The following is a 22,874-nucleotide window of genomic DNA, read 5'->3' on the forward strand; positions in this document are numbered from 1 at the left end:
CGGAGTCCGCTGACTGGTATATACGACAGGGCAGTGCCTCAGAGTTGTTTGTTGCGTAATAATTGTGCCACAGCAAAGCTACTCCAGCATTCCCCATCTCTACGCTAACATCATTGCAGCTTCCCTGCAGATTGATATTTGTTTTTACCTTGGCATGCGTTAATGGAGTCCTCCAGAGAGCGTCAGCCGGTGGTTGTGTGTGTATTTGCGTTTTTGTGTATGTGCTGTCGGGTTTAAGTGAATGACCTGGTTTAGCCGGTTTGTCACTGTGTGCTCCAGCGGGTCTCTGTCTGTCAACTGAATAAATTTCCCTGTAACTCTCCTCTTTGCACCCAGACAGTTGATACAAGTATTCCCAAGAAAACGTTTGACTCGCCCTCTTTAGTTATTGCTTGATCCAAAGCCAAATTGGATCTCTCCTTAGACATTCCTGTTAGTTAAAACCTAAGGAAATCTTAGACGCAGACTTACATGGATTTTATTGATCCACAAGAGAAGTTGTTCAGTTCCAAATGAAAAAGCACTCTTGAAAACCACTAGTTAAAAGCAAATTAGGTATACAATAGCTAAAAGTACATAAAATAAAATGAGCAAAAAATATGTAAGATAATTTTTAAAAATAAACCTTAGTCATTAATTGATCGTCATGGCAGTCAACATCTCTTGGCTTAGTCTTGTTCCATCATTATATATGTTGAGAAAGTTCCCATTTTAAAGAGATATTGTAGTAGAAATGATTCAATCTTGAGGTGACTCAAACACCCGAAATTCAGATTTTTAGTCAACCAAGACAAAATGTCCATTAAATCTGTTCTCCAAAAGGTAGGCGTTTTCTGTGTTGGCAAGGAATGGATATAAATAAAATACAGCTCTGCTCTCAGGAGTAAACACACACCAGCCCCTGTTGAGCTCTCTGGATCAACTAGCGTTGTTTACAGTGGGTGTGCGCTCCTTTATCTCCACAAACAGGCGGCGCCCGCTTTGCCATAATTTGCCACCCGTGCACCTTCACCTTACTCTCACCACCGACCGACCAGAGAGGCACACGGACCCCGGAGTCGGAGCGGAACAGTGGCGCTTTCCCCCCTCCCCGGCGGCTCTCCCCTCACGTCTCCGCCTTCAACCGTGGTGGTCCTAAAGAGGATTGATGGCGGCCTCCTCCGTCACTCACTGACTTTAATGAGCACGGCCTCAGTGAAAGCCCCGGGAGGAGTGAGAGGAGGTGCCAGCGAGGGAGCTGTGTGCAATCAGACATATACAATGCCACTTACGTCACCTTTCACAACTCCGAACTACAGCAGAGCTGGCTCGCCGGCAGGCTCCCTCAGCGACACGACCGTCGGGTTCGCTTCGTTCTGTTGCAATGTTTCGGCTCGGTCTTGAACAATGTGGAAAGAATGAGACACTGAAAACTCAATAGACAGAACGGGGCTATAAAACACGGAGTTTTGATCTGGCTTGCATCAACTCGGGCTGTCATGTTTTTAATCTTGGTGACACCCGTTCCCCCGGGAGAATGAGATGCATTGAGGTTGCCTTGCGTTACGGTCTTGTTTCAAGCATCAGCAGGTCCTGAAATTACTCTCGAGTGGTCGCGTGTTCTCGCGCACGTTCCTATGTGCGACCATTTCGACTCTCCCTGGTGCGACCGTGTCCCTAATTCGCCCGTCGATAAACACTGAGCTCATTAGGTTTAACCTTGCGGCACAGCCTCGGGTGCTTTCCCTCAGCATTCTTTCTCTCTTCTCACCTCATCTTGTTGTCTTTCCTTTTTTTACTCTAAGCCCTTTTTCTTTTCCCCTGCCCTCCTTTCACGCTCCTTCCACCCACATTGCTTCCTCCTGCTTTTATCTCTTCTGTTGGTTTTCTTCTTCTCTGCAGCTATGATTTCTATTCGCGCACTTTGAAGCAGCTGAGATTCTATCTATTGAGAGGTGATTGCTTACACAAACCCGCAAGATGGTTTTAAGACACTCACACCCTTCAATTTAAATTCATTATCTGATCTGAAGCCTTTGAAAGATGTTGAGAGATTAAAGTTTAGGAGCAAAAGTAATAGTGGCTCACGTTGAGACGTGAGCATAAGGCGCTGAGTGCATTCTGAGGTTTTGAATGTGGCGTGGTGAGTGTATTAGGAGGCGGGAGAAAGAAGAGTAGTGAAAGTAGGAGGGGCAGTGACGTAACGTCAGCCTGGAGACTTTGACATACTCGGTGTGGTCCACTGTTTTGTAACTTTATATTTTCCAGCTGGTGCTCTTGCGAAGAGATGATCAAACCCATGTGATCACAGTGTGTCTTTGCTTTTACCATATCATTGAGCATCTTTAGTGGCATCTCTCTTCACAGGAACTTTATTACTTTTGGGTATCCTGAAAGCTGAAGCATGATGTTATTGTGTTTGGCGCTCCCAGTAGAAGGTTACCATGGGAAGAGCAGAAAATTATAATGTAGAAAACAAGGAAGGCAAAGTCTTGTTTTCTGAGGTTAGGGAATTCCCTCTTTTAGACACATTAAACCAGTTTTGAGTGAGGGATGGACTGGAATGATCAGGTTATAAATATCTGGATTACAGGAGAAGATGATGTATGGATTCATATTAGAAATATTTAAAGTGTCACTCTCCTTGTGTTCACAGATTGAGTTTGCTGCTGTTATGTTGTGTGTTTAATAACAGAGCTTTAAAGCAGCAAACTTGCACAAACACAGAAATAATACACTGATCGGCCACAACATGGTCATAATGTTTTACCTGATTGGTGTATATGTTCCACGGCAGAGACAAGCAACACACACGATCAGTGTCAGGATCTCACCACTGTATTCTGACCTTATTCTTAATTAGACTTATTAGCACGGACGATTGTCAGACCAGAGCGTTTAACTCGGTAAACTATGATAACAAACATGTACGCACGTGCACTAGTGGGCTGCTGTAAATATCTGTGAGCCAAGTACCTCAGCCAGCGTTTGGCTTGAAATGGTCCAATCGCTGCCAAGCTTCAAGATGGTGAACAGAAGAGCAGCCATGCACACTGCCAATGCTGAAGTTGACGCACCAAAATTCAGGTGCACGCGCCCATTCATCACATATGCAAATATGTTGGTATATATTTAGGAAAATATGCAAACCTATACTTTAATACATTATAAAAGTGGCATTTTGTCCGGACAATGTTTGTATGTCACATGCCTCCGTCGTCTTTTAGACTTTAGCAAACAAAAACAAATCCCATGGATTGGCGGTTGGTTGCCAGAGGTGCTGAAAGATTCTGTGAGCATGTTTGTTCTTGAAGAATTTGTGGGTGAAATTGGAAAAACTGTGGAGACGTCTCGAGAAGGTGCAGGTGGCATTGTTTTGCATTGAGGGTTAAATCTTCTTATTTATTTTTTTAAAGCTGTGGTAAAACCCTTGCGTGGAGCTTTGATCGTTGAAGATGCTTCATTGCACTACCCTCTGCTATTTTTCTGGACTTCTTTCCTTTGTACGATTATTTCTGCCAGTGACATATTCATCCATTTCCTTTTTTCTTTTTTTGTTAGGGAGATTTTAATTCATCTGAAAGCTACGACATAGCCCTTGGCCATGCTTCAATTAATTCAATGAAATTTTAACGTGTATCATATTCTGTATTTTAGCTGTAAGTGCTCATGTGCCTTAGGCCTTCTCTGAAATTACTACTTGCTGCTTGTGTTTCAATGATATTTGAATATTAGAAATGGAACACAGGAAGGCTAGTGTTCCCATGGTGCTTTTTTTTTTTTTTTTTTGCAGTCTTAAAAACTGCAGGCATACCATCAGGTTTGACCCCATTATGTTCCCAGATGATGCACTCGGCTTGTTCTTTTTTCCTCTATTCACGTCTCTGTCTGAAGTATTGAACACATCCGCCGTCCTTGATTTCTTTCCTTTCTCTCCTTCTCACTTTCACTCTTCGCTCTCCTCCTTTCCTGTGCGGCTCTCTCGCCTCACTTTTATTAACCTGCGTGCCTTTCAACCTGCGAGCGTATAGTTTCTGACAGATGTTACCTCTGTACGGCCGTGAGTGCTTTTCCTTTGTGTCGCCTGTTTCCTGCGCCGCGTCAATGGACATTTCCCCCCGCTGTGAGGTGAACTCCCGTTTTCTTTTTTCTGTTTAACGGTGCACAATGGCAATTTTGACATATACACAGGATACAATTAAGCACATAATTAATTGTGCTGGTAGTTTTCTTTTCTTGTTATCCATCCTTGACGTGACATGGACATAGACTTTGACTCGTATATTGGGTGGAGTAACAGGTCATGGTTTTCCTGATAGTTACAGTTCTCTCTTGTGGCCTTGCTGATGTAGAGGAATCCTCCTGTTACACAATGTGGTTCACTCAGGTGAAAACAAATGGAAAATGGGTATATGCAGTTCTGTATATGCAATATATGCATCACAGCGTTGAGGTGTCAATGATAAATATGCGTAAATCATTCGTGGGCATTTGTTGATAGGTTCTATGGAATTCTGTGTTTAGTTTTATCGCTACTTACGTGCAAGAACAAATCGTTCACAGCTTCCAGTTGCACTGGAAAGCAGCTTTGATGTGCTAGCAATTAGCATCCTCTCCAAGAAATGTTTGTTGAGTGATGTAGGCACTGATCACCAACCAACCAGGCAAGACCCACAGCAATAGTCCACAAATGGATGACGAAATTCGCAATTGTGCTGCTTCGGTAGGACAATTCTTCAATTTCCAAAAGGGTCAGCTGCATTCATTCTGCTTTCCATACTTCCATACTGCAATCAGTCAGCATGCCCGACAACATGAGCCATCATAACTGGGGGCATCAAATGTATTCTACACAAAATTACGTAATCAATGGGCATGGTAGGGTTAGGGTTGGGATTAGGGTTAGGCATGCCAGTGGTTGTTTATCCCCAGCACACGGGTTCCGTCTGGTTCTCTGTATCTTCAACTTCTTTTTTCCAACACTCCCTTCCAATAGTGACCTTTACTAATCCAGGTCTTTCATAAGTACCCTGCGTGTTTCCTCTCCCAGGAGTTAAACACGCACAAGCAGATCCAGACTCTCCAGAGACACATCACTGTAAACAGAACTCTTACTTTTAGGACGTTATTGACATATGATAATCGCAACACACAATGCTTTTAACTCCATTTTCCTTTGCCAAGTTCTTGTCCAAGCAATCCCTTATTATCGCCAGCTAATGGATATTGTTAGTGATCAGGGCTCAGATTGGGGATTTGCGAGACATTAACGGGGGTGTGCAAGAGCACAACGGGTGAGCCCAGCTCCTTACAAATGGAGACGCATTTTCTCCTTTTTCGCTTTAGACAGCTTTCTCTCACTTTGTTTATGTCTCATGTTTGGGCTGTAGGGAAATCTGAGCTCAGCGCTTCAGATGGTGTTTGTGGATTTTGGATGTTTGTCCAAGTAATCCTTTGGAAAAAGCTTTTTATGCGCTTTTCTCTCTCTTTGCCCCTTCCCCGAGTCTGACATCTGTAGTTTTTCTTTTATTTTTTTGCTGGGCAAAGCTTAAGGAGTTCTGATTCAGACCATTTATCAAATAATTAACTGTAAATGTAGAAATAAACTATGTCATGTGATGAGTCTTAGTGACACATTTTATTATTTTATTTTATTTAATTTATAACTGTATAGGGAAGGTTTGTGTGCATGACATTGTGACAGGGCCCAAACTATTCACACTCATTAAAGGTGTGCATAGAGGTATGGAAGTTTAAAATAGTGATAAGCTATATGAGGTGTTGCCTACAAGATCGGACCTTCTGCGTGAACTCCAAGACATTCATATCATTACATAGCATCCTCAAAAAGTGCAAAACTCTTTTTAAATTTGCGTCCCATATATAAAAAATACTATATATCAATACCACAGGATGTGTTTCTGTAATAACGTACACCAATCAGCCACAACATTAAAACCACTTTCAGGAGAAACATCACCTTGTGACATATTTTCACAACAATGTTCTGCTGAGAAACTTTTGGACCTGGCATTCATGTGGACGTTACTTAGACATGAAGCACCCATCTAGACCAGACGAGGTAATGATATTTATTTATGGCAGCCGCCATCCTCAGCAGGAGGCCCACAGAAGACCCATGTCCATTCTCTGATGAGTCCCAACAGTTTTAGAGACACAAGGAAGACCTACACAATATTAGGTAGTGGTCATAACGTTATGCTTGGTCTGTGTGTATTATAAGACATGATGGACGATGGATGATGGACATGAGCTCCTCTGCTCCTTTTATAAGAAGTGGTCACATTAGTTATTAAACATGGGTCTCGGATTCGGGATACACCAGCTGTGTTTGCGAAAGTTCTATTACTGGATTTGAGCTAATTTTGTGCCCAGCTGTTGCAGTGCAGATGTGGCTATTATGGTGTCTCAGTGTCTCAATGTGTGACACCAAAGAGCTGCCACTCCCTCCCTTTGGCCGTTCACACTCCGGGGAAGTTAAAGTCTGCTCTACACATGTTCCTCTCGAACCCACTGAGTCACTTCACTTCACATTTCACACACACACACACACACACTAGTCTCTCTGTGAACCCGTCCTCTCCTCTTTTGTGTGCAGTGTGTGCGAGGGCTTCATGGTCACGATCCATCACGTCTCCACAAACCTTGAGCACAACATTACAAATGAGTTGTGTGTGTCAGGGGATTCTGGATTTGGAGGTCGCATTACACGGTCACTAGCTGAATCACAGTTTGTAGAAAGGAAGTATCCCGGCGTTTTTTTGAGATTAAACCGAGTCGGCGCAACAATAATTGAAGACTTCTCTGTGGCCCGGCGGCCTAAATGCCGGTCACGTCCTCTCCTCTCATATTTTAAATTCCACAGCTGACACTCGACACCCTTTCCCGTGTCTTCGCCGTCCGCGGATACGGCGACAGCCCGAGCTGCCCGCCACCTGTTAAACTCGTGCGCGGCTCCTCTCAGACCGTTTCCGTGGAGGTGGATGCGAGTTGCGGTTTTAACATTTGCGCTGACGTTATGTTTCTGTCTAAACAGTTCACAGCTGAGTGTATAACGATCTCCGTCCAGCTTTCGCTTCTCCCCCCAGAAACGAAAACACGAGACGGTTTTGGAGAGCGCTCCGTGACCTCTCTGTGCTCCACATCTGCAGACTGTGAAAGAGCGGCGAGTGTCGTGACATCTCCACGTCGGGTTGTCTGCTCTTGGTGGTTCTGTGTTTTTCTTGGCCCGCTCAGAGGCCCCATCTGGCATGCACAAGCACCGTGCTTAGAAAATAATAAACAAAAGTGGGCTGGAAACGCGCTAACTCGTGCCTGTGTAAGAAGATGGAGTCTTGCGGGGCGCTTCGACGAGTTATACCGAACCGGCAGACCTGCACTTGCAGCAACGACGGTATTTAGTGGCCGCTGTTTGACGTCGTTCCAGCAGAAACCTGTGCAAGCTTAAGCTCAGCGGCCTTTACTTCTCTGGTTTGCAAATTGCAGGGTTTCATTCAGAGTGACCCCAGAGCGGTGCGACCAAAATAGAACATTCATTGTCTCTTTGTTTCTGTTTTTCCCTCATCGACTGAACCTTGTCAGTATGTAAAGAACAGAAATAGCAGCTAATTGATATCACTCACAGATGCACCAAATCTGACTTTTCCTGTTCTCAATCCAGAGCTAAACAGATGGCCCGCATGAGCCATCTCCCTGAGGGTTTGAGGCTAAACTGTCCTTTCCCAGTAACATGAACCCCTCACCCTCTGCTGCAGCAGTTGGTTGATTTCTGATAAGCACTTGAAGTTGACAGAGTGGCTCTTTATCAGCCGCCCCTTTAAGGAAGCTGTGCTTTTCTCTCGTCCACGGAAAGGTTAGAGGTCAGGGTCGACTCGGGCCACGTTTGCATGAATGTGATTTTTTTGGGTGAAACTGCGTGAGTCTGGAACGTGTAGGCCTACTTTCATGGCGGATCTGGAACCGCACCTCTGTGAATCCAGGTCCCAGGGTGAACAAGACAAACGCAGAGCTTGTGCAGTTTCTGTTTTTCATTTGTGTGGATGCATGATGCGGACACAATGATGTCATCCCCTCGCCCCTCAAGACCCTGACTTCTCATAACAACTACAACATCAATGGGAGACTACAGGCTTGTGATGGTGCTGCATCAGATATTGACCCTGGTTGTGCAGCTAGGACAATATATACCGCTACTTTGCCACTGCGATGAGCTAAAAAGGATAACGGACTGTAATCCAGACTGTGTTTGTATATGGCTAACAGGGTTAATGCGCATGATCCGCCTCTTCTTCTATTTCTTTGGCTGAGTCCTGTAGTAGAAACACGCCACGTATAGACCTGGCATATGTACTACAACCTTTCTACAACTAGATGCAGTTTTGGATGGATCCATCTTTATGGAGAAATTCTAGAAACAATAACAAGGAAAACCGGAGAAAAAAAGATTGTTTTGGTACATGTGGACGTGGCCTAGAGACCTGTGTCTCGTTAGCAGTGGACTTCAGTGTCTAAGGATTGGTAAAATTAGGAGGACAGAGACATAGCAGTGGCACTTTTGACTGGATTTTAAGAGTCTCCCTAAAACAGAGAGCACAGTGTTTTAAAAGTGAAAACAGTGGTCGTCTTAGCAATCCAAAACAGTTAACGCTGATTACTGATAACTTCTGCATTCAGGCAGTCAGTTCACTAGCATTATAAACAATGATATGATTCTGTTTGGTCTAGGTGGTGCTGTACATCACTTACCTTCCTTACTATGTCCATGCAGGTAGAGACATCATGACAACAGTTTATTTATTTATTTGACATGTTCAAATGTACTTCAGGTCCACCAAATTAGACAACGGTGGCCCATGATAGTCTGGGAAATGAATGGAAACCACTGTGAATATAAGATATTTGATGTATTATTTCAGATAATTTTGTCTTTATTGCACCATAACAACATGGCCCACAATGAAATCTATATTACATGTCACAAACTTGGATAGCCAGGATACCACTAATGCCTAATCATTCATTTTACTCTGCATGTCCCATATTCCTTGCTTACAGTTTAAATGTGTGTAAGGTGTGTGCATCTGCACGTGTGCATAAGACCCTCCTGGTGTTGCTAATGACCACTTGTCTCAGATGCGATGAAACCAGCTCGCTGCTCATGCAAGCTACCTGCATATCCTGCAGACAGATTTCTAATTAAAATGCTAATAAAACCAGTCTAAAACAGGAATACGAGCCAGGATTAAGCCCAGACTGTGAGCTTGCTTCACTTCACAGTCTAGTCCTCAAGGCCCCCCTCCCCCCCGACTAAGCTGAGCATGATAAATGCTTAATTAAGTCAACATTTGGACATTGATCAACCTCTTCCCACTCAATGAGCCATAATCTCTTTAAGTTATTTATTTTATGATTATGAAGAACGTATACTCAAAGAGTACGTATAACAGCAGCTGTCTTTTTTTCCACAATAGCTTCCCATCCTATCTGAAGGATTACCTTTTAACTGGCTTAATGACCATTAAGTGTAATTATGAAACTAGATCCACATGTGATGATGTCTGTTTTCATTTGTTGGTGAAACCTTCATCCCAGCAGTGGTTCCAGCTCATGCTGGGCCATGAGGCAGCGTGTCTAGTCAGTACACACACACACACGCACACACACACACACACACACACACACACACACACACACTCTCCGACCTGCTTTTTTTTTTTTTTTTATGCAGACCAGATGCTCCGCTTTCCACGTTGTACTTCTCACAACGGCTGAGGGTTTGCACTTGTAGTCTTAGTGAAACAAGGTTTAGAGACTACAAATCCCCTACTCGAGCAGATCAAGCCGGAGGAAGGATGACCACAGAGGGTTCATCCGAGCTCACGGCCCATTTCACAACAAACTGCTCAGTAAATCGGTGTCGTTTCACTAAATAACACCTGTGCTTTTGACTTACAGCAGCAGTAGGATATTTTTTCTGGCTCTTTCCTTCCCTGCCTTCCTCGGTTTTGAGACTCCAGAGGATCGAGAGCAGTCTCCGCTCTGGCTGTAGGTGTGGTCAGACACGCTGCAAGGAGAGCCTCTATGTCACTGTGCTTCAGAACCTGGCTCGGTGTTTGACAGACTGGCTCGTATTAGCAGCTTGATCTCTCACTAACCTCTCTGGCGCTGGTACTTTTTGAACCCATGAGGGAAATATTAGTCTCTTTTAGTCTGCTTCTTTCCTAAAGCCATATCCAAAACAAATATGTATGTAACAAGCCGCCAGTCTTGTAGCTGACACATAAAATTATGTTTGTTCGTACAAATAATAATAATAATAAAAAAATCTGACGGTTGTCTGGCAAACTTGTGCTTGTTTCCCTTAGAGAAAGTAGACGGGAAGAATAATTTGTTAACAAACTTGGTTCTTTTGGGCTTTGTAAGTCAGTCTGAATAGAAAAGGATGCAGATAACCCAGCTACAGTACATGCAAGTGAACTGTTATATGACCGAGTTTTTTGTTTATTAGAAAGATAACCATGAGTGAGTGTGTAAGTTTGAGATTTTGCTTATGCAACCAGTCAGTACTGTTATCTTTAGCCATAGCTGGCTGAGAACAGTCGTTCAGAATGCTGATTTTACGGAAGCTTTGTTAAGTGCGGTCCAACTGTGGATGTGGACTTAAGAAGTTTAGTTCAATTTGTTTTATTTCATTCATCGAATAACACTTGACAGTTTAAGGTTACTGTAACTGTATATATGCACCGATCATGCATAACATGCAGTTGAGTCGATACAGGTTGAGGGAGGGTCCTCTGTTGGTCATACCACAGATACTTGATCAGTTTGGGATCTAGTGAATTTAGAGGCCAGGTCAAAGCCTTTTTTTTTTTTTAGTTATTTCTAAAGCACTTTTGTGTGTGTGTCTGTACCAGGCTGCATTCTGCTGGGGATGACTGCTGCCATCAAGCAGTGTCTTTGCTATAAGGTGGGGGTGCCTGGTTTGGTCTAGATGGGTACCACATGTTTAAGTAGCATCCACATGAATGCCAGGTCCAAAAGTTCCCAGACAACAGTGAATGTGATTTTCCTTCTCCTGGCAGTGCTTTTAATGTTTTGGCTGATCGGCATAAACCCGAATAATCTCAAGTTAACAGAAAAGCATGGGCCACTTAAGAGTGACCTTTAATTGTGGCGATACTTATCACAATTAACATTTTGTATCATGTCAAACGTTGCCACAATATGTGCTGGTTAGTTATAAGCGTGAAAAGCAACATATCGATACTGAACAGGTTTTGGTTTGCAGGACACTGATGCAACAAATAGCACAACTACAGAAAAGCTTTGGTGGTTGAATTTCAGCAGCACTCTGTCCAATTCAGCGTTACATAAACAACCATCCAAAAATGAAGCCGCCCCCGCAGTTTGTTTGCGTCTCTTTGCGTAGCTACCCTTTGCTCTCTGTGGGCGGAGTTCGTCTTTACAACGATTTAAAGTTTTGTGCATGTTTTGGCACCAATTACAGAGGCTGCTGCTCGGAGCGTAGAATGTGTGAACATCCTTTAAACCTAATTACCACAAGGTAGTGAAAGCACTTTGTGGCCTTTTAAACGTGGCGTTTGAGTGTCCGGTGGAGTTTCTTTGTGCGCTATATGCGTGCCCCTGTGCATAATGAGGCAGTTAGTGTGTTCAGAGCAGCCACGCATGTGTGTAGACGGGTGTCCTGTTTCTCTCAGTGTTGCAGGGCTGCAGGTTGTAGACTCTTCAGGCTGGCAGCGTATTAATAATGCACAGACCCTAGAGGTGACTTTGTCTCAGAGGAATTCCAGTGTAAGGCTTACCTCCGTGCACTAGGTCTTAAGATAATTGCAGTCTGCTTACAGACAGACGCACAGACAGACGGTGCTTAGCCTGGTTTAGGACTGCGATTTTCCTATTGGAGACAATTGTTATGACCTTAGGGACCTTAAGTCTATTTTAGTAAAGTAAAACAAACCTAAAAGTAAATAGGAAAATCAGCTCTACTACTTGATCTCCCTGCAGTTTGCGCTGCCTAATCCAGTGGGTTGAATGCTCAATAATTATGTCTTTATGCATTAACAGTGTCTGTGTCCGTACAGTCTATAAATACCATTGCTGACACAAGAGTAAATCTCTACAGACTTTTAAAAAGGGCATTAAGCTCCTTCTGGATTTTGATAAATTGCTCAGTAATCTTAGTTTGCCTTGTAATGATGATGGCATTTGAGGCTTTGGTTTGCCTTTCATTAAAACATGTCAGTTGGAGATGCGTGCGGCACAGACGCTGCCACTTCTGGGGCTTTGATTATGATGATGATTATAATGGAAATGTTTTCTATTCATTCGTATTGTGACAGTCTTGATATGAAATGTATGGACTTATCTGATTCACCTTTAAAGAATGTAGTTTCACATGCACTGCGTCAAGGTAAACCACAAAACACCCCAGGCTTTCTTAGGAAAAATAGGTTTTATTTCAAAAACTTTTGAACAAATATTTACTTCAGCTAACTGTCCTAATTAACTGAGACAAATGGGAAACATACCACATATGCTGACCATTCAAACCATTGTGAGCACGAAGAAATAGACAATAATTAAATACAGAGACAATAATTGAAAACTCACACAAAACACACACACCCCTATGATGTCACTGCTGTTGGTACAGTCCATTTCCCAGGCCTTAACACTTTACCTGGCTCCGCCCTTTGCCACCCTCATCCCCTTTGGTCAGACCAGGAAGGGAAGCAGAAGCTCCAGGCAGGCAACTGAAAGACAAAAAGACTAGTTAGTGAAGCGTATTTAAACGGATGCACCTCAGAATACAGTGTGGTCCCACAGAAATGATGTGGGAAATGGTTTATACTGTAAAGTCTCTCTCTCACTGGAAGCTAGCTAACACCTTCATTTATGATTTATCTATGTCCTGATGTTGATTATTTTAGAAAACCACTCAGAGCTCAGACAATAACTTGAATCCTGCAAGCTTCACAGCTCTCCCCAATAAATAGAAGTAATACATGTGATCGTGATATGATGAGGATATGATCTCATTTGTAACTAACCACTTGCCATTATGTTCTATCAGGATGGAATCATGTGCTCATATTCAATGATTTGTAATAATTTAGTTCTCGTTTAGGTTCATGTACTATTTACTGAGCTTTTTTCTTCTTCTTTTCAGATGATCATTTATAATACTTTTAATGAATGGATGATGTAAAGCTCTGTCTATGCAAGAGCATTGTGTGTACACACAGAGAATGTGGTGACAAGTGGCTCAGACAGCGTCCAGATCGATGGGATTGCCCACGACAGGTGTTGATGCAGTCAGTGTAGGGGTCCCCACAAAGATCGTAATGCAGGGAAGTGTGTGTCCGTGAGAGATGCAGAAAGCATTTGCAACATCATCTTTATGACTCACGGGGGAGAACATACACTCCATAAATCACATCCGTTATTGTGCTGCTGAGCGCGAGCTCTAAGAGACGTTGAACTACTGGGTGAACCCAGCGATTCCAAGGGAGCTCTGTTCTCCCAGAGTTCAGGGGTCAAAGCCTAATGGTCTTGTTCAAGCTTTCACTGGAAGTCTGGAGTTTAGTAGTCGCATATGCAACACCATTCTCACAAAAGCACGCAATGGAGGAACAAGGAGGCATAGAATTAAGAAAATTATAAATTAAAGTTAAAAATGATAAGACAGAGCGAAGGCTGTTTCTATAGAAGTTGTAGCCTCTTTGATTTATTTAATGTCATGATTCTGTTAAAGCAAGAAACATTCCACCCTACCCAGATGGGTTCATCTATTTTAATTTACATGCTTTGAAAAAGATGAGATTGTGTACCTGCAACCGTTAGCGAATCTGAATGAACAGAACCGCGGTTTGAACAGGTGACACGTCACTCTTTAAGCTGACCGACAGAAACACAAGTACGTGTGAAGTTATTTTGAAAACCCACCCACACCAGCATTGTTGATTTCACTGCACTGATTACGTTGCGTTTCATCCACACCAGTGGGCCAGTGATAGGACAATGACTCGGTATTGTTCCTGTGTGTGACTCTGCTTGCATACTTGTCAGATCTCATCCCCCACTTTCTCAGTTTACAGAAGAGAGCTTGTTGATGTCATCTTTAGAAGATAGCAGACACGGTCACATTTCATCCGTCCCCGTAAACCTTGGCTGCTTGCGGTTGGAAGAGACAGCTTAATTGTGCTTGTTCTGTGTTTCAGGAATCTTATCTGAATGCTTCACATTCTCCGGTGCTAAGTGATTCACAAACATTACTGTGTCTGCTGTCGTTGTTTGGCCTCCTTCAGGTTGTTTGTCTTACGAAGGTATTTCACTTAGTGATATCATACATGTTGGTATCCTGAAGTAGTTGCTGTATAGAGGATTGTTGTTTTTTTTTTTAAAAAAAAGCACTGACCCCGACGTGATTTGAACACGCAACCTTCTGATCTGGAGTCAGACGCGCTACCGTTGCGCCACGAGGTCCTGGTAATTTGAGCTGTTCTGACCAGTACTACGCGTCCTCTGGGAACCGCAACACCTTGCGGGAGCTAATGTGGCAATAATAAAACGCACACAGACACATGCTCACTCACTCTCTCTCTCTTTCTCACACACTTTACTCCACCCTCCTCCCTCCCGTGAGTTTCCTCCAGGGCACCAGTCTTTGTGTGGTCTTTGACTGGAACAGGCAATCCGCTCCGGTACAAAGACACAGATGCAGGGGGTGAAGAGAGCTATTGTCCGGGCTTATGTCGCAAGTGTGTTGAGAACAACAGCCTCTCTATTTGCCCTCGCCTTCCACAATGAATCACGGTTACCTGATCGGAGGTGCAGGGGTGGTGGTGGTGGTGCGGCATGCCGCTCATTCAGTGTTTGAATGGAGATGACTAAATGGGTCACTGGAGCAGGAGATGAATGACCAGCGTGCGACGCTCACCGGCACACCCTGCGTATCTGCTCGTATCGGGGATTATGGTGTAGTTGCAGAATGTGCGTGTTATGGCACCAGGGAAATGTATCCATGTTCTTTTTCAAAAATGTTGTACAGTTATACACCGATCAGCCACAATATTATGACCGGAGAAGTAAACACCGTTGACCACCGTCTGACCTTCTGAAATGTTTGTTGCTTAGAGATGTAGCACCCACCTACAACACAAGAACGCTTTAGGAACAACCAAAAAACATGAAGAACAGCACGAGGTGTGGACCTGGCCTCCAAATGATGGATGATCCACAGAGGCCCCTCCCCTCAACTCATAGGACCCAAAGACCCCCACTAACATTATTCTGTTACCAGACACCACAGGACACCCTCAGAAGGCCCATGTGCATTCTCTGATGCGTCCCAACTTGTTTGTATATATGGGGAAGGTGGTCATTATGTTATGCCTGATCAGTGTTGTGTTTTGTTCCTCCTTTGTTGCTCCACTAGTTCACCTACGCATTTTGCATAACTGTTGCACTTAAAGTGAAACACTGTTGCTTTTCAAAATGCAACACAAGGACAATACACTCCTAATCTTATAATTACATTTCATTGTGAAATGTTGAAAACGCTGTAACATAACAGGGATTTGTCTATGAAGTTCTCTTGTACATCGCCATACCAATCAATCGTCATGGACTGAAAAATGTATCCGATCTCATAGTTTGGTCTCGACATGGAAATCCCACGAACAATCACTGTAATCTGGTCTAAAATGCCGCAGTGCCACAACAGGGCTTCCGTTGCCGTTGTTCAGGACTTATGGCTAACCTCAAGACGTGACAATGATGCTTCAAAAGCACTGCCGGAATGTTGAAGCTGAAACTTCTCAAGACACTGATGTAACTTTAGAGCCCTGGCAACTGTTTACCCACACAGGTTACACTGGTTCCTGCAAGTATTCATAATCCCTCTACCTGTTTGCATTAAGACGGGCATTGGTGCTGGCCCAATTAAAAATAAATTCTGGATCACGTTACTCTTAGGCTTATCTATTCAAAAGCCCAGTCTTTCAAAACAAGTCTAGATACAGTATGACATACCAGACATGTGATTGTGGAATCTGCTCAACTGATGCACATGAAATATACGTCAAAACTGAAGGTGTGAGTAACTGTATTGTTGAAACACTCAGTCCAGCCCACAAATCTTTCAATGGGCAATTACGCCTTGGACAGATCACCAGTCTATTGCAGGCCTAACACAAAGAGACAAACACACAGTCACAATTTTGAATATAGCAATTTCAGTTCTCATTCAACTTTATTATTTTTTCTTTTTGGCAGGTGGTCCTTGCTGTGTGAGTTAGACTCTTGATATTTCTTCGTTCAGAACAGCATGAAACATGGCTAATACGAATGGAAATAAAAGAACAACTTGCCTAGTTGCATTAGGTTTTCGGGTTGCCTGTCCTGCCCATTCTTGTGAACAAGATATCTCAAGATTCCTTGAGGGAATCTGTCTTCAGATTTGGCACAAGCATTTACTTGGACTCTAGGATGGACTGATTAAAACATCTGTGGTCGGAAGTCAGTGACCTCTCACAGCCCTCTTTGGCCCGTATTGTAACTCAGCTCATGAATGCCAGAAACACTGGGAATTTCTTCAAACTTGGCACAAATGTCCTCTGGTTGCTAAAGTTTACACAAATACGATAATGAAATGATGATGTTTCATATCTGAAAGTTCAGTGTATGCTGCACTCTATCTGGTTAAAGTTGCTCGTACAAACAAGAGGCAGCAAAGGTAGTAAATTTGTGATATTATATAATTTTTTGAGAGGTTTATTGTGTGGTCAGAATGACATAGGAACAGATCCACGTTGTTTCTTAAAGTTCTATGTTCGAAACGGCAGTGCAAAGAAAAAGGGCGAGCTGGGGCTGCCTTTAAAACTTCACAACGGTAACATTGGATTCCCTGATGCAACGCTGACGCCATTTACCACAGTCGAAGACGAATGATCAGCCCCTCTCTCTGGAAGGACTTTTCCTGAGAGAAACAGCACTTTTTGGGAGCTTAAAGATAATATGATACTCATTTGGAAAATTGTCTTTCCACTTGCTTGCTGGAGGCAGATCAGGAAAGTTCTCTGCTCAGCAGAGCAGATTCCTGTGTGTAGAGTTTAACTTTTGCCTGAGCGCATGAAGCCATGTTTGTAGATGCAGAGAAGCTAAAATGTCAGAGCGCCCCGTGACTTGTAATGCAAAAGCACAGTCTTGCACAACGAGATGATTTAGCTGCAGAGATGATGGAGTGCGCTGAGGTTGACGACTAAGTGAGCTAACTCTCTATCCACCCTACGCCCGTCCTCCCTGCTCGCTGTTACAGTACACTGCAGCGATATAAATGGCTCCGTCACAAAGAACTCTTTGTTGGATAGATCTGTTCCTCCTCTTTGCTTGTGTTTGGTCCGTTTGTACTAGTTCGGCGTTTGATTAGACCCATATGTGGTCAGATGTGAAATATTAATGAAACACCATTCCACCATTGCTTGGGCTGCACTCACGGCTCCATGTGAGCGAGCGTTTCTACACCAATCAGGCATAACATTATGACCACTGACGGGTCACGTCTCATGTCACCATACGACGAGCTTACCCCTGGTAAGCACAGTGTACATTAAAACAGACACACATTGCAAGGTTGCCAGATTTCTATAGAGTCATAGGTAGTAAAAGGCAACGAGACAAAAGTTCTGCTTTTGAAGCTGGCATTCATGTGGCTGTTTCCTAGACATGTGCAACCCATGTAGACCAGACCTGGCACCCCACCCTATAGCAACGACGCTCCTTGTTGGCAGCAGTCATCCCCAGCAGCAGCACAAGGTGTTGGCCTGGCCTCTACATTGAGTAGATCCCAAACTGATCAAGCATCTGAGGGATGATCCGTCCACCCGTCACCTCAACCAATGGGACCCAAAGGCCACAACCTTCTGATCTGGAGTCTGAATACCTCAGAGTACTCCTGTCACCCCTCTGGAAACAGTGACACACACAGATCCAGGGGATTCAACTACTTGACGGTTCTCTCCCTGGAGGTCTGGAGGCAACACTCACCACCAGCGAGAGTGAGAAAGCCTTTAGGAATGTGTGTATCACTCGAGACCCTGGTGTTTTGGAGATGACCCTGAAAACACACAATCTAAACCTGCTCAGCAAATGCAGCAGTTATGAGTCATCGGAATGAATATTTAAGAAATATCTTCGGCTTGCTGGAGGCAAGGCTCCGCTGATATAACCAAGTCACAGATCCAAACTGTCAAATCCTTTTCCATCTTTGCTGCGTTGCTGGAATTAAAGCTGCGCGTTGGAGCTTCTCCCTGAATCATATTTGTTCCCTCGTAATCCCGCTGAGCAACAAGACCTTACCAAATTGACTTGGAGCGTGTCAGCGTTTGAACACTTAAAGATTTATTTCTGTGTAATGCTGAGGGTCAGTGTGTGGTTTGTAATGGCTTCCAGACAGGCTAAATGTTCATGTCTTTCTTCTTCTTTTTGGTTTTCACTCTGTCTTGTAGTGGTATTTTAGTGTAGTTTTTCATTTCTCCTCCAGATTGGACTTCTCTCAAACCCAGACAAACAACCCAGCTTTAGGCTCTGCATTGTATTTATACAAATCAGTTTGCTACGAACTGAACATGATAATTGCCCGACTCTCTCCGCTTCTCGTGTTTGGTTTTTCGGAAACCTGATGAACTCGCCATCTTCCTCTAAATAACCTCAAAAGGAAGGAAAATACCACACGGTCATTGGACTCATGATTTGGACCATTTTGCCTGGTGAACCGCGGTGGAGTGTAGAACAACAGAGCCGAGCATGAAGGCATTTAACCACAGCCGTGTAGACGGCTCAGTTTGGAGGAGAGAACGCAGGGGTGAAAGTGGCACGGGGAAGGAAATGGAACGAGATCAAAAATAGAGACAAAAGTATGAGCTTTTATATCATGGGGAAGGAGGAAGCACATTCACTGGACTGGTTTTTCTTACACCCTCCAGTCTGTTTCACAATTTCACTTTCTTAAATCGTTCATTTGTTGCCCATGATCACTGATAGCCCAGGCTGAATTACTATGTAATTTAAAATGATATTAATTCCTCTGTAGAAACATCGGAAACATGCATTTTTAAGCTTTTTGTTGGATTTGTTTAGTCTTCTTTCACTTTGGATTACCGTAATTACTGCATGGTTTGCGCCATCTGAAAAGTCCCAATGGTTTATGAAGGCTTTGTGCTTTTCAGCCAATGTAGTGCCATTACGGTAATTTCGTATTTATGGTAATAAAGTATCTGTCTATCTATCTCTCTGTCGGTCTGTCAGTCATTATGAAGTTTTGACATTTTTCTTAATTGCACATTGTTTGCAATAAACAACTGGTTATGGTTCTGACCAAGAAATATTGTGCACGTGGAAAAAAAACATGGTAAATTGTGAAATACGGAAAAACCAACTGAAATGTTGGATGAACGCCATGGGCTTGTTTCTACACAGTGTTGCGGCACTAGATGCGTCTCATTTATAAAATCATGATTTTAGTTTGGCCTTATCCAGTTCATTGCAAAACCAGCTGAGCAGGCTCAGTTATGACAGAGCGTTAGGCCCGAACGCTGCGTCACTAAATAACAAGCTGAATATTTGGGACCAGTAAATCATTCCTTAAAATCCAACAGAATTATGCCTGTCTGACTTATTTTTGGTATTGCTTCAAACAAAATAGAATCTGAAACACATTCTTTTCGTTCTCACGTTTTCGTGGGCCTTTCTGCTGCGCGCTCTCCCTCAGGTTATTTCATATGTTGCATCTGTACGATGCGGATGTATGCCGCACGTCTCCTGCTCTGCCTTCATCAGCCTTCTTCCGTTCTCTGCGCCCACACGGAGAAAGGTCTGAGGCATATGCTTGGTTTCCAGATCATCCCAGCGGGGGATTAAAACATTTCATAACCGCTATCATGATGTCAATCCAGAACCATGTCAGAGCCCTCGCGTGGCAGCGGGCCTGTGTCGTTATATGAACCGCATGGTGATTAGATCAGCTGATTCCCAAGGAGACGCACACTATGAATTCATTTTTCCCTGGCAATGCCAACATGTTGTATGGCTTTACGTGCATAATGCTGCAAATCCTAAATCTGTGTGATGCAAATAAATCTCGGTACAGAGCTAATACTGTTGTTTTGTCGTCTTCTCCTTCTTCTTCTAGGACCCCAGCTATTGGGTTCAGGTCCACAGGCTGGAACATGGAGATGGAGGCATCTTGGACCTGGATGACATGCTGGTCGACGTGGTGGATGACAAAGACAGGGTGAGTCAAAGCGCGCGGTGAAGAAGCCGCGTGTGCTCGCAGCACTTATTCGTGCATTTGTATATTTAGCAGGCCGCCCCGTTCTGCCGCCTCGTCTCATTTCCATCCGGCTTTTCCTTGTGCGAAAATAGACCTTCGGCTCTGGAACGTTTGCGCACAAAACCCGCGGCGTTTCTACAAAGGTTTCACCGACATGTGCTCGCGATTACACCTGTCCGCCTGCTCTTACTCTTCGCCGTTACTAAAACATCACAGGGCGGCGAAACCCCCGCGCGCCGCCACGTTCTCCTTTTTTAATCATTTCAACCTGCTGGAAGTTCTCCGTGGCTTTCATATTTGTAACAGGTCAAATGTCAGTGTAGTCCGATCTGCTTTGTCGCCTGCGGGCGCGTGTGTGCGTTTCTATATTTGTATGTAAGAAGCATCTGGGTAAAATCCGTGGCGAAGGCTTTATGATATCGCCGCCCACCCCACCCGCTACAGCAACTGTAAGCGATCACCCAGAATTCTCACTGCGTCCTTCCCATGGGAACGCCGCTGACTGCACTGCTCTGTGTCTGTTCCTCCGAGTGGTTCGGATGTGTTTTTTCAACCAGTTTGCAGTTTATTCAGCAGGTTAAACGACATGAGGTGTATTTAATAGCAGACGGTTTCCTGGAAGTCACTCATCTACAATTACTCGCTGTAGTGCAGCATATTCTGGTGCATTCACATCGCCTCCTTCCAGCCTGCAGCGCCGTTCTGTTGTTGTCTAATGCGTCTGGGTGCCGCTGCTGGTGAAACATGTGTCCTCAAGACAAGCTGGTTTGATGCATTATTTTTTATTTGTTTATCTGTTTTTTTTTTGCGCGTGTGCGTTTTCCACACGGATCAGAGGCGAGTGCATGCGCATCTCTGCACCTGACAGCGGCTGTGTGGTGGGTGCCATGGTTACGCATCAGGTGGGATCCGTGGAGAGAACAGCTGTTTTGCACCTGCTGCAACCCCCTCTCTCCTTTGATGTCGTTTGCGTCTCCTCCTTACCTCATCCGTCCGTTCTTGGGGAGGCGAAACGAGAAGGGAGAAAATTCTGAATCTGCCAGTCACATTGGTCGACACGCATGTCCATAATTTTCTCCTTTTCATCTTCTCCCACTTGTACTTGTGCTGTGAATACCTGCTCCCCCTGGCGGTTGTGTTGGTGCATTACCTCTAATCTGATACCAGAATATAGAAAAAAGAATATTGCAGTTTCTTAACATGACAGCATTTTATTGCACATCTTGCTGATTCTTAATATAGTTTAACACTTTATATTTGAATATTCTGATCCCCTGTAGCTGTGGCGTGTGCTCTGTACCTGTATTCCTGGCTCAAACCCTTGAAAGTAAACAGTGATATTCCGGTCACAAGACCGACACACTGTAATAGTGACGCTGTTGATAGTGAGTGTGCACTCAGCTGGAAGTGACCTGGAACAACCAACTCTGGAGCGGTGTGTGGGTGTTTGCTTCTTTATGTGTGTGTGCGTGTGTGTGTGTACAGTTGTAGAAGTAAATCCAGTCCGTCCAGTTCTACTCGGCTACTACCTCCTGTTCTACCAACAGGCAAGAACACAGGCCTGTTAGCTTAACCCGTTCATGACGACGCCGGCCGTGAGCCTTGTGCTGTACAGGTTCTTTCACCGAGACGGGGGCGCCCTTCCTCGCCTCGGAAACCATCGGCCTGGCGTGATCTGGCGTCAGACATGCCGCTGCTCGACGCCTCGCACCCGAACTTGTTCTCCAGCCTAACTTGACTTAACGTGAATTGCATACCGGCTGGTTTATTCCCTGCTGACAATCAGAGGAGAAATCTGGCCCAGGTCTTGCTAGATTCCTGTGTTCAGTTATCTGTAAATGTCAAAGTTTCCATCCAGTCTCAATCACTTAGAATTTAGCATTGGACGATTTCCTTCCCTGTAGATTCATAAAGGCTTTTGTTATCTTGCTGGTGTATTCCTATATGATATTTTTATTACTGTATTAAGTCCAATAAATAGTGTTGTCAAAGCTAATGTGATGATTTTTTTTTTATCTTTTTGTTTTTTTGTCGATGTTGAGCGAAACCTAAATACTAAAGTTCTCACGATACCAATCGGTATCAGAAAACCCCCGCAGCTGCTTGCGGAACCATCGATCCCACCCCAGTCTATATTCACATCAAACATGTTTGATTTTTAGTGATAAAATCTGGATGATTTATGCCACAGCAAGTACACCCAGACGCACACAACTGCAGTGAACCAGGTTCCTTGTTATGAGAGTCACATTAGCTGTTGACAGATGTTAAAACTGGCGGAAAACGTAAGAACAGACGCCCGGTGCGCGCATCCTCCCGACCGCTCTCTCATTCTCTTTTAACCTCTTGCTTTTGTTTGCAAAGCGTTACAGAGTTCCATCCTCTTCTCCATCTTTCACGATTAAGTGTTTACGTTGCTCTGTTATTCGGAACTCGGCTTTGAAATGTTGCACACCAGGTGTGTGCGGTTCGGCCAAGGCCATTGGAAAGCTGGGGACCGCGGTAAACACAAAATCAGCAACAG

The 22,874-nt window shown here is 44.0% G+C and overlaps 1 protein-coding gene and 1 non-coding gene across 5 annotated transcripts in view; one reads left to right on the plus strand and one right to left on the minus strand.

The window, feature by feature from the left end:
• LOC124995993 (partitioning defective 3 homolog) overlaps nucleotides 1-22,874 on the plus strand; it is a 336,782-nt gene that overhangs the window by 25,977 nt on the left and 287,931 nt on the right. For all 4 annotated transcript variants that reach the window (XM_047568781.1, XM_047568782.1, XM_047568779.1 and 1 more), the window contains one exon: nucleotides 20,210-20,311. In XM_047568781.1, coding sequence (XP_047424737.1) covers nucleotides 20,210-20,311 — 102 coding nt within the window. The remainder of the gene's footprint in view (nucleotides 1-20,209; nucleotides 20,312-22,874) is intronic.
• On the minus strand, nucleotides 14,434-14,505 carry trnaw-cca. Its single transcript has one exon. It is a non-coding gene; the product is annotated as a tRNA-Trp (tRNA).

The sequence above is a fragment of the Mugil cephalus genome, chromosome 18 (genome assembly GCF_022458985.1).
Source record: "Mugil cephalus isolate CIBA_MC_2020 chromosome 18, CIBA_Mcephalus_1.1, whole genome shotgun sequence".
NCBI classification, from domain to species: domain Eukaryota; kingdom Metazoa; phylum Chordata; class Actinopteri; order Mugiliformes; family Mugilidae; genus Mugil; species Mugil cephalus.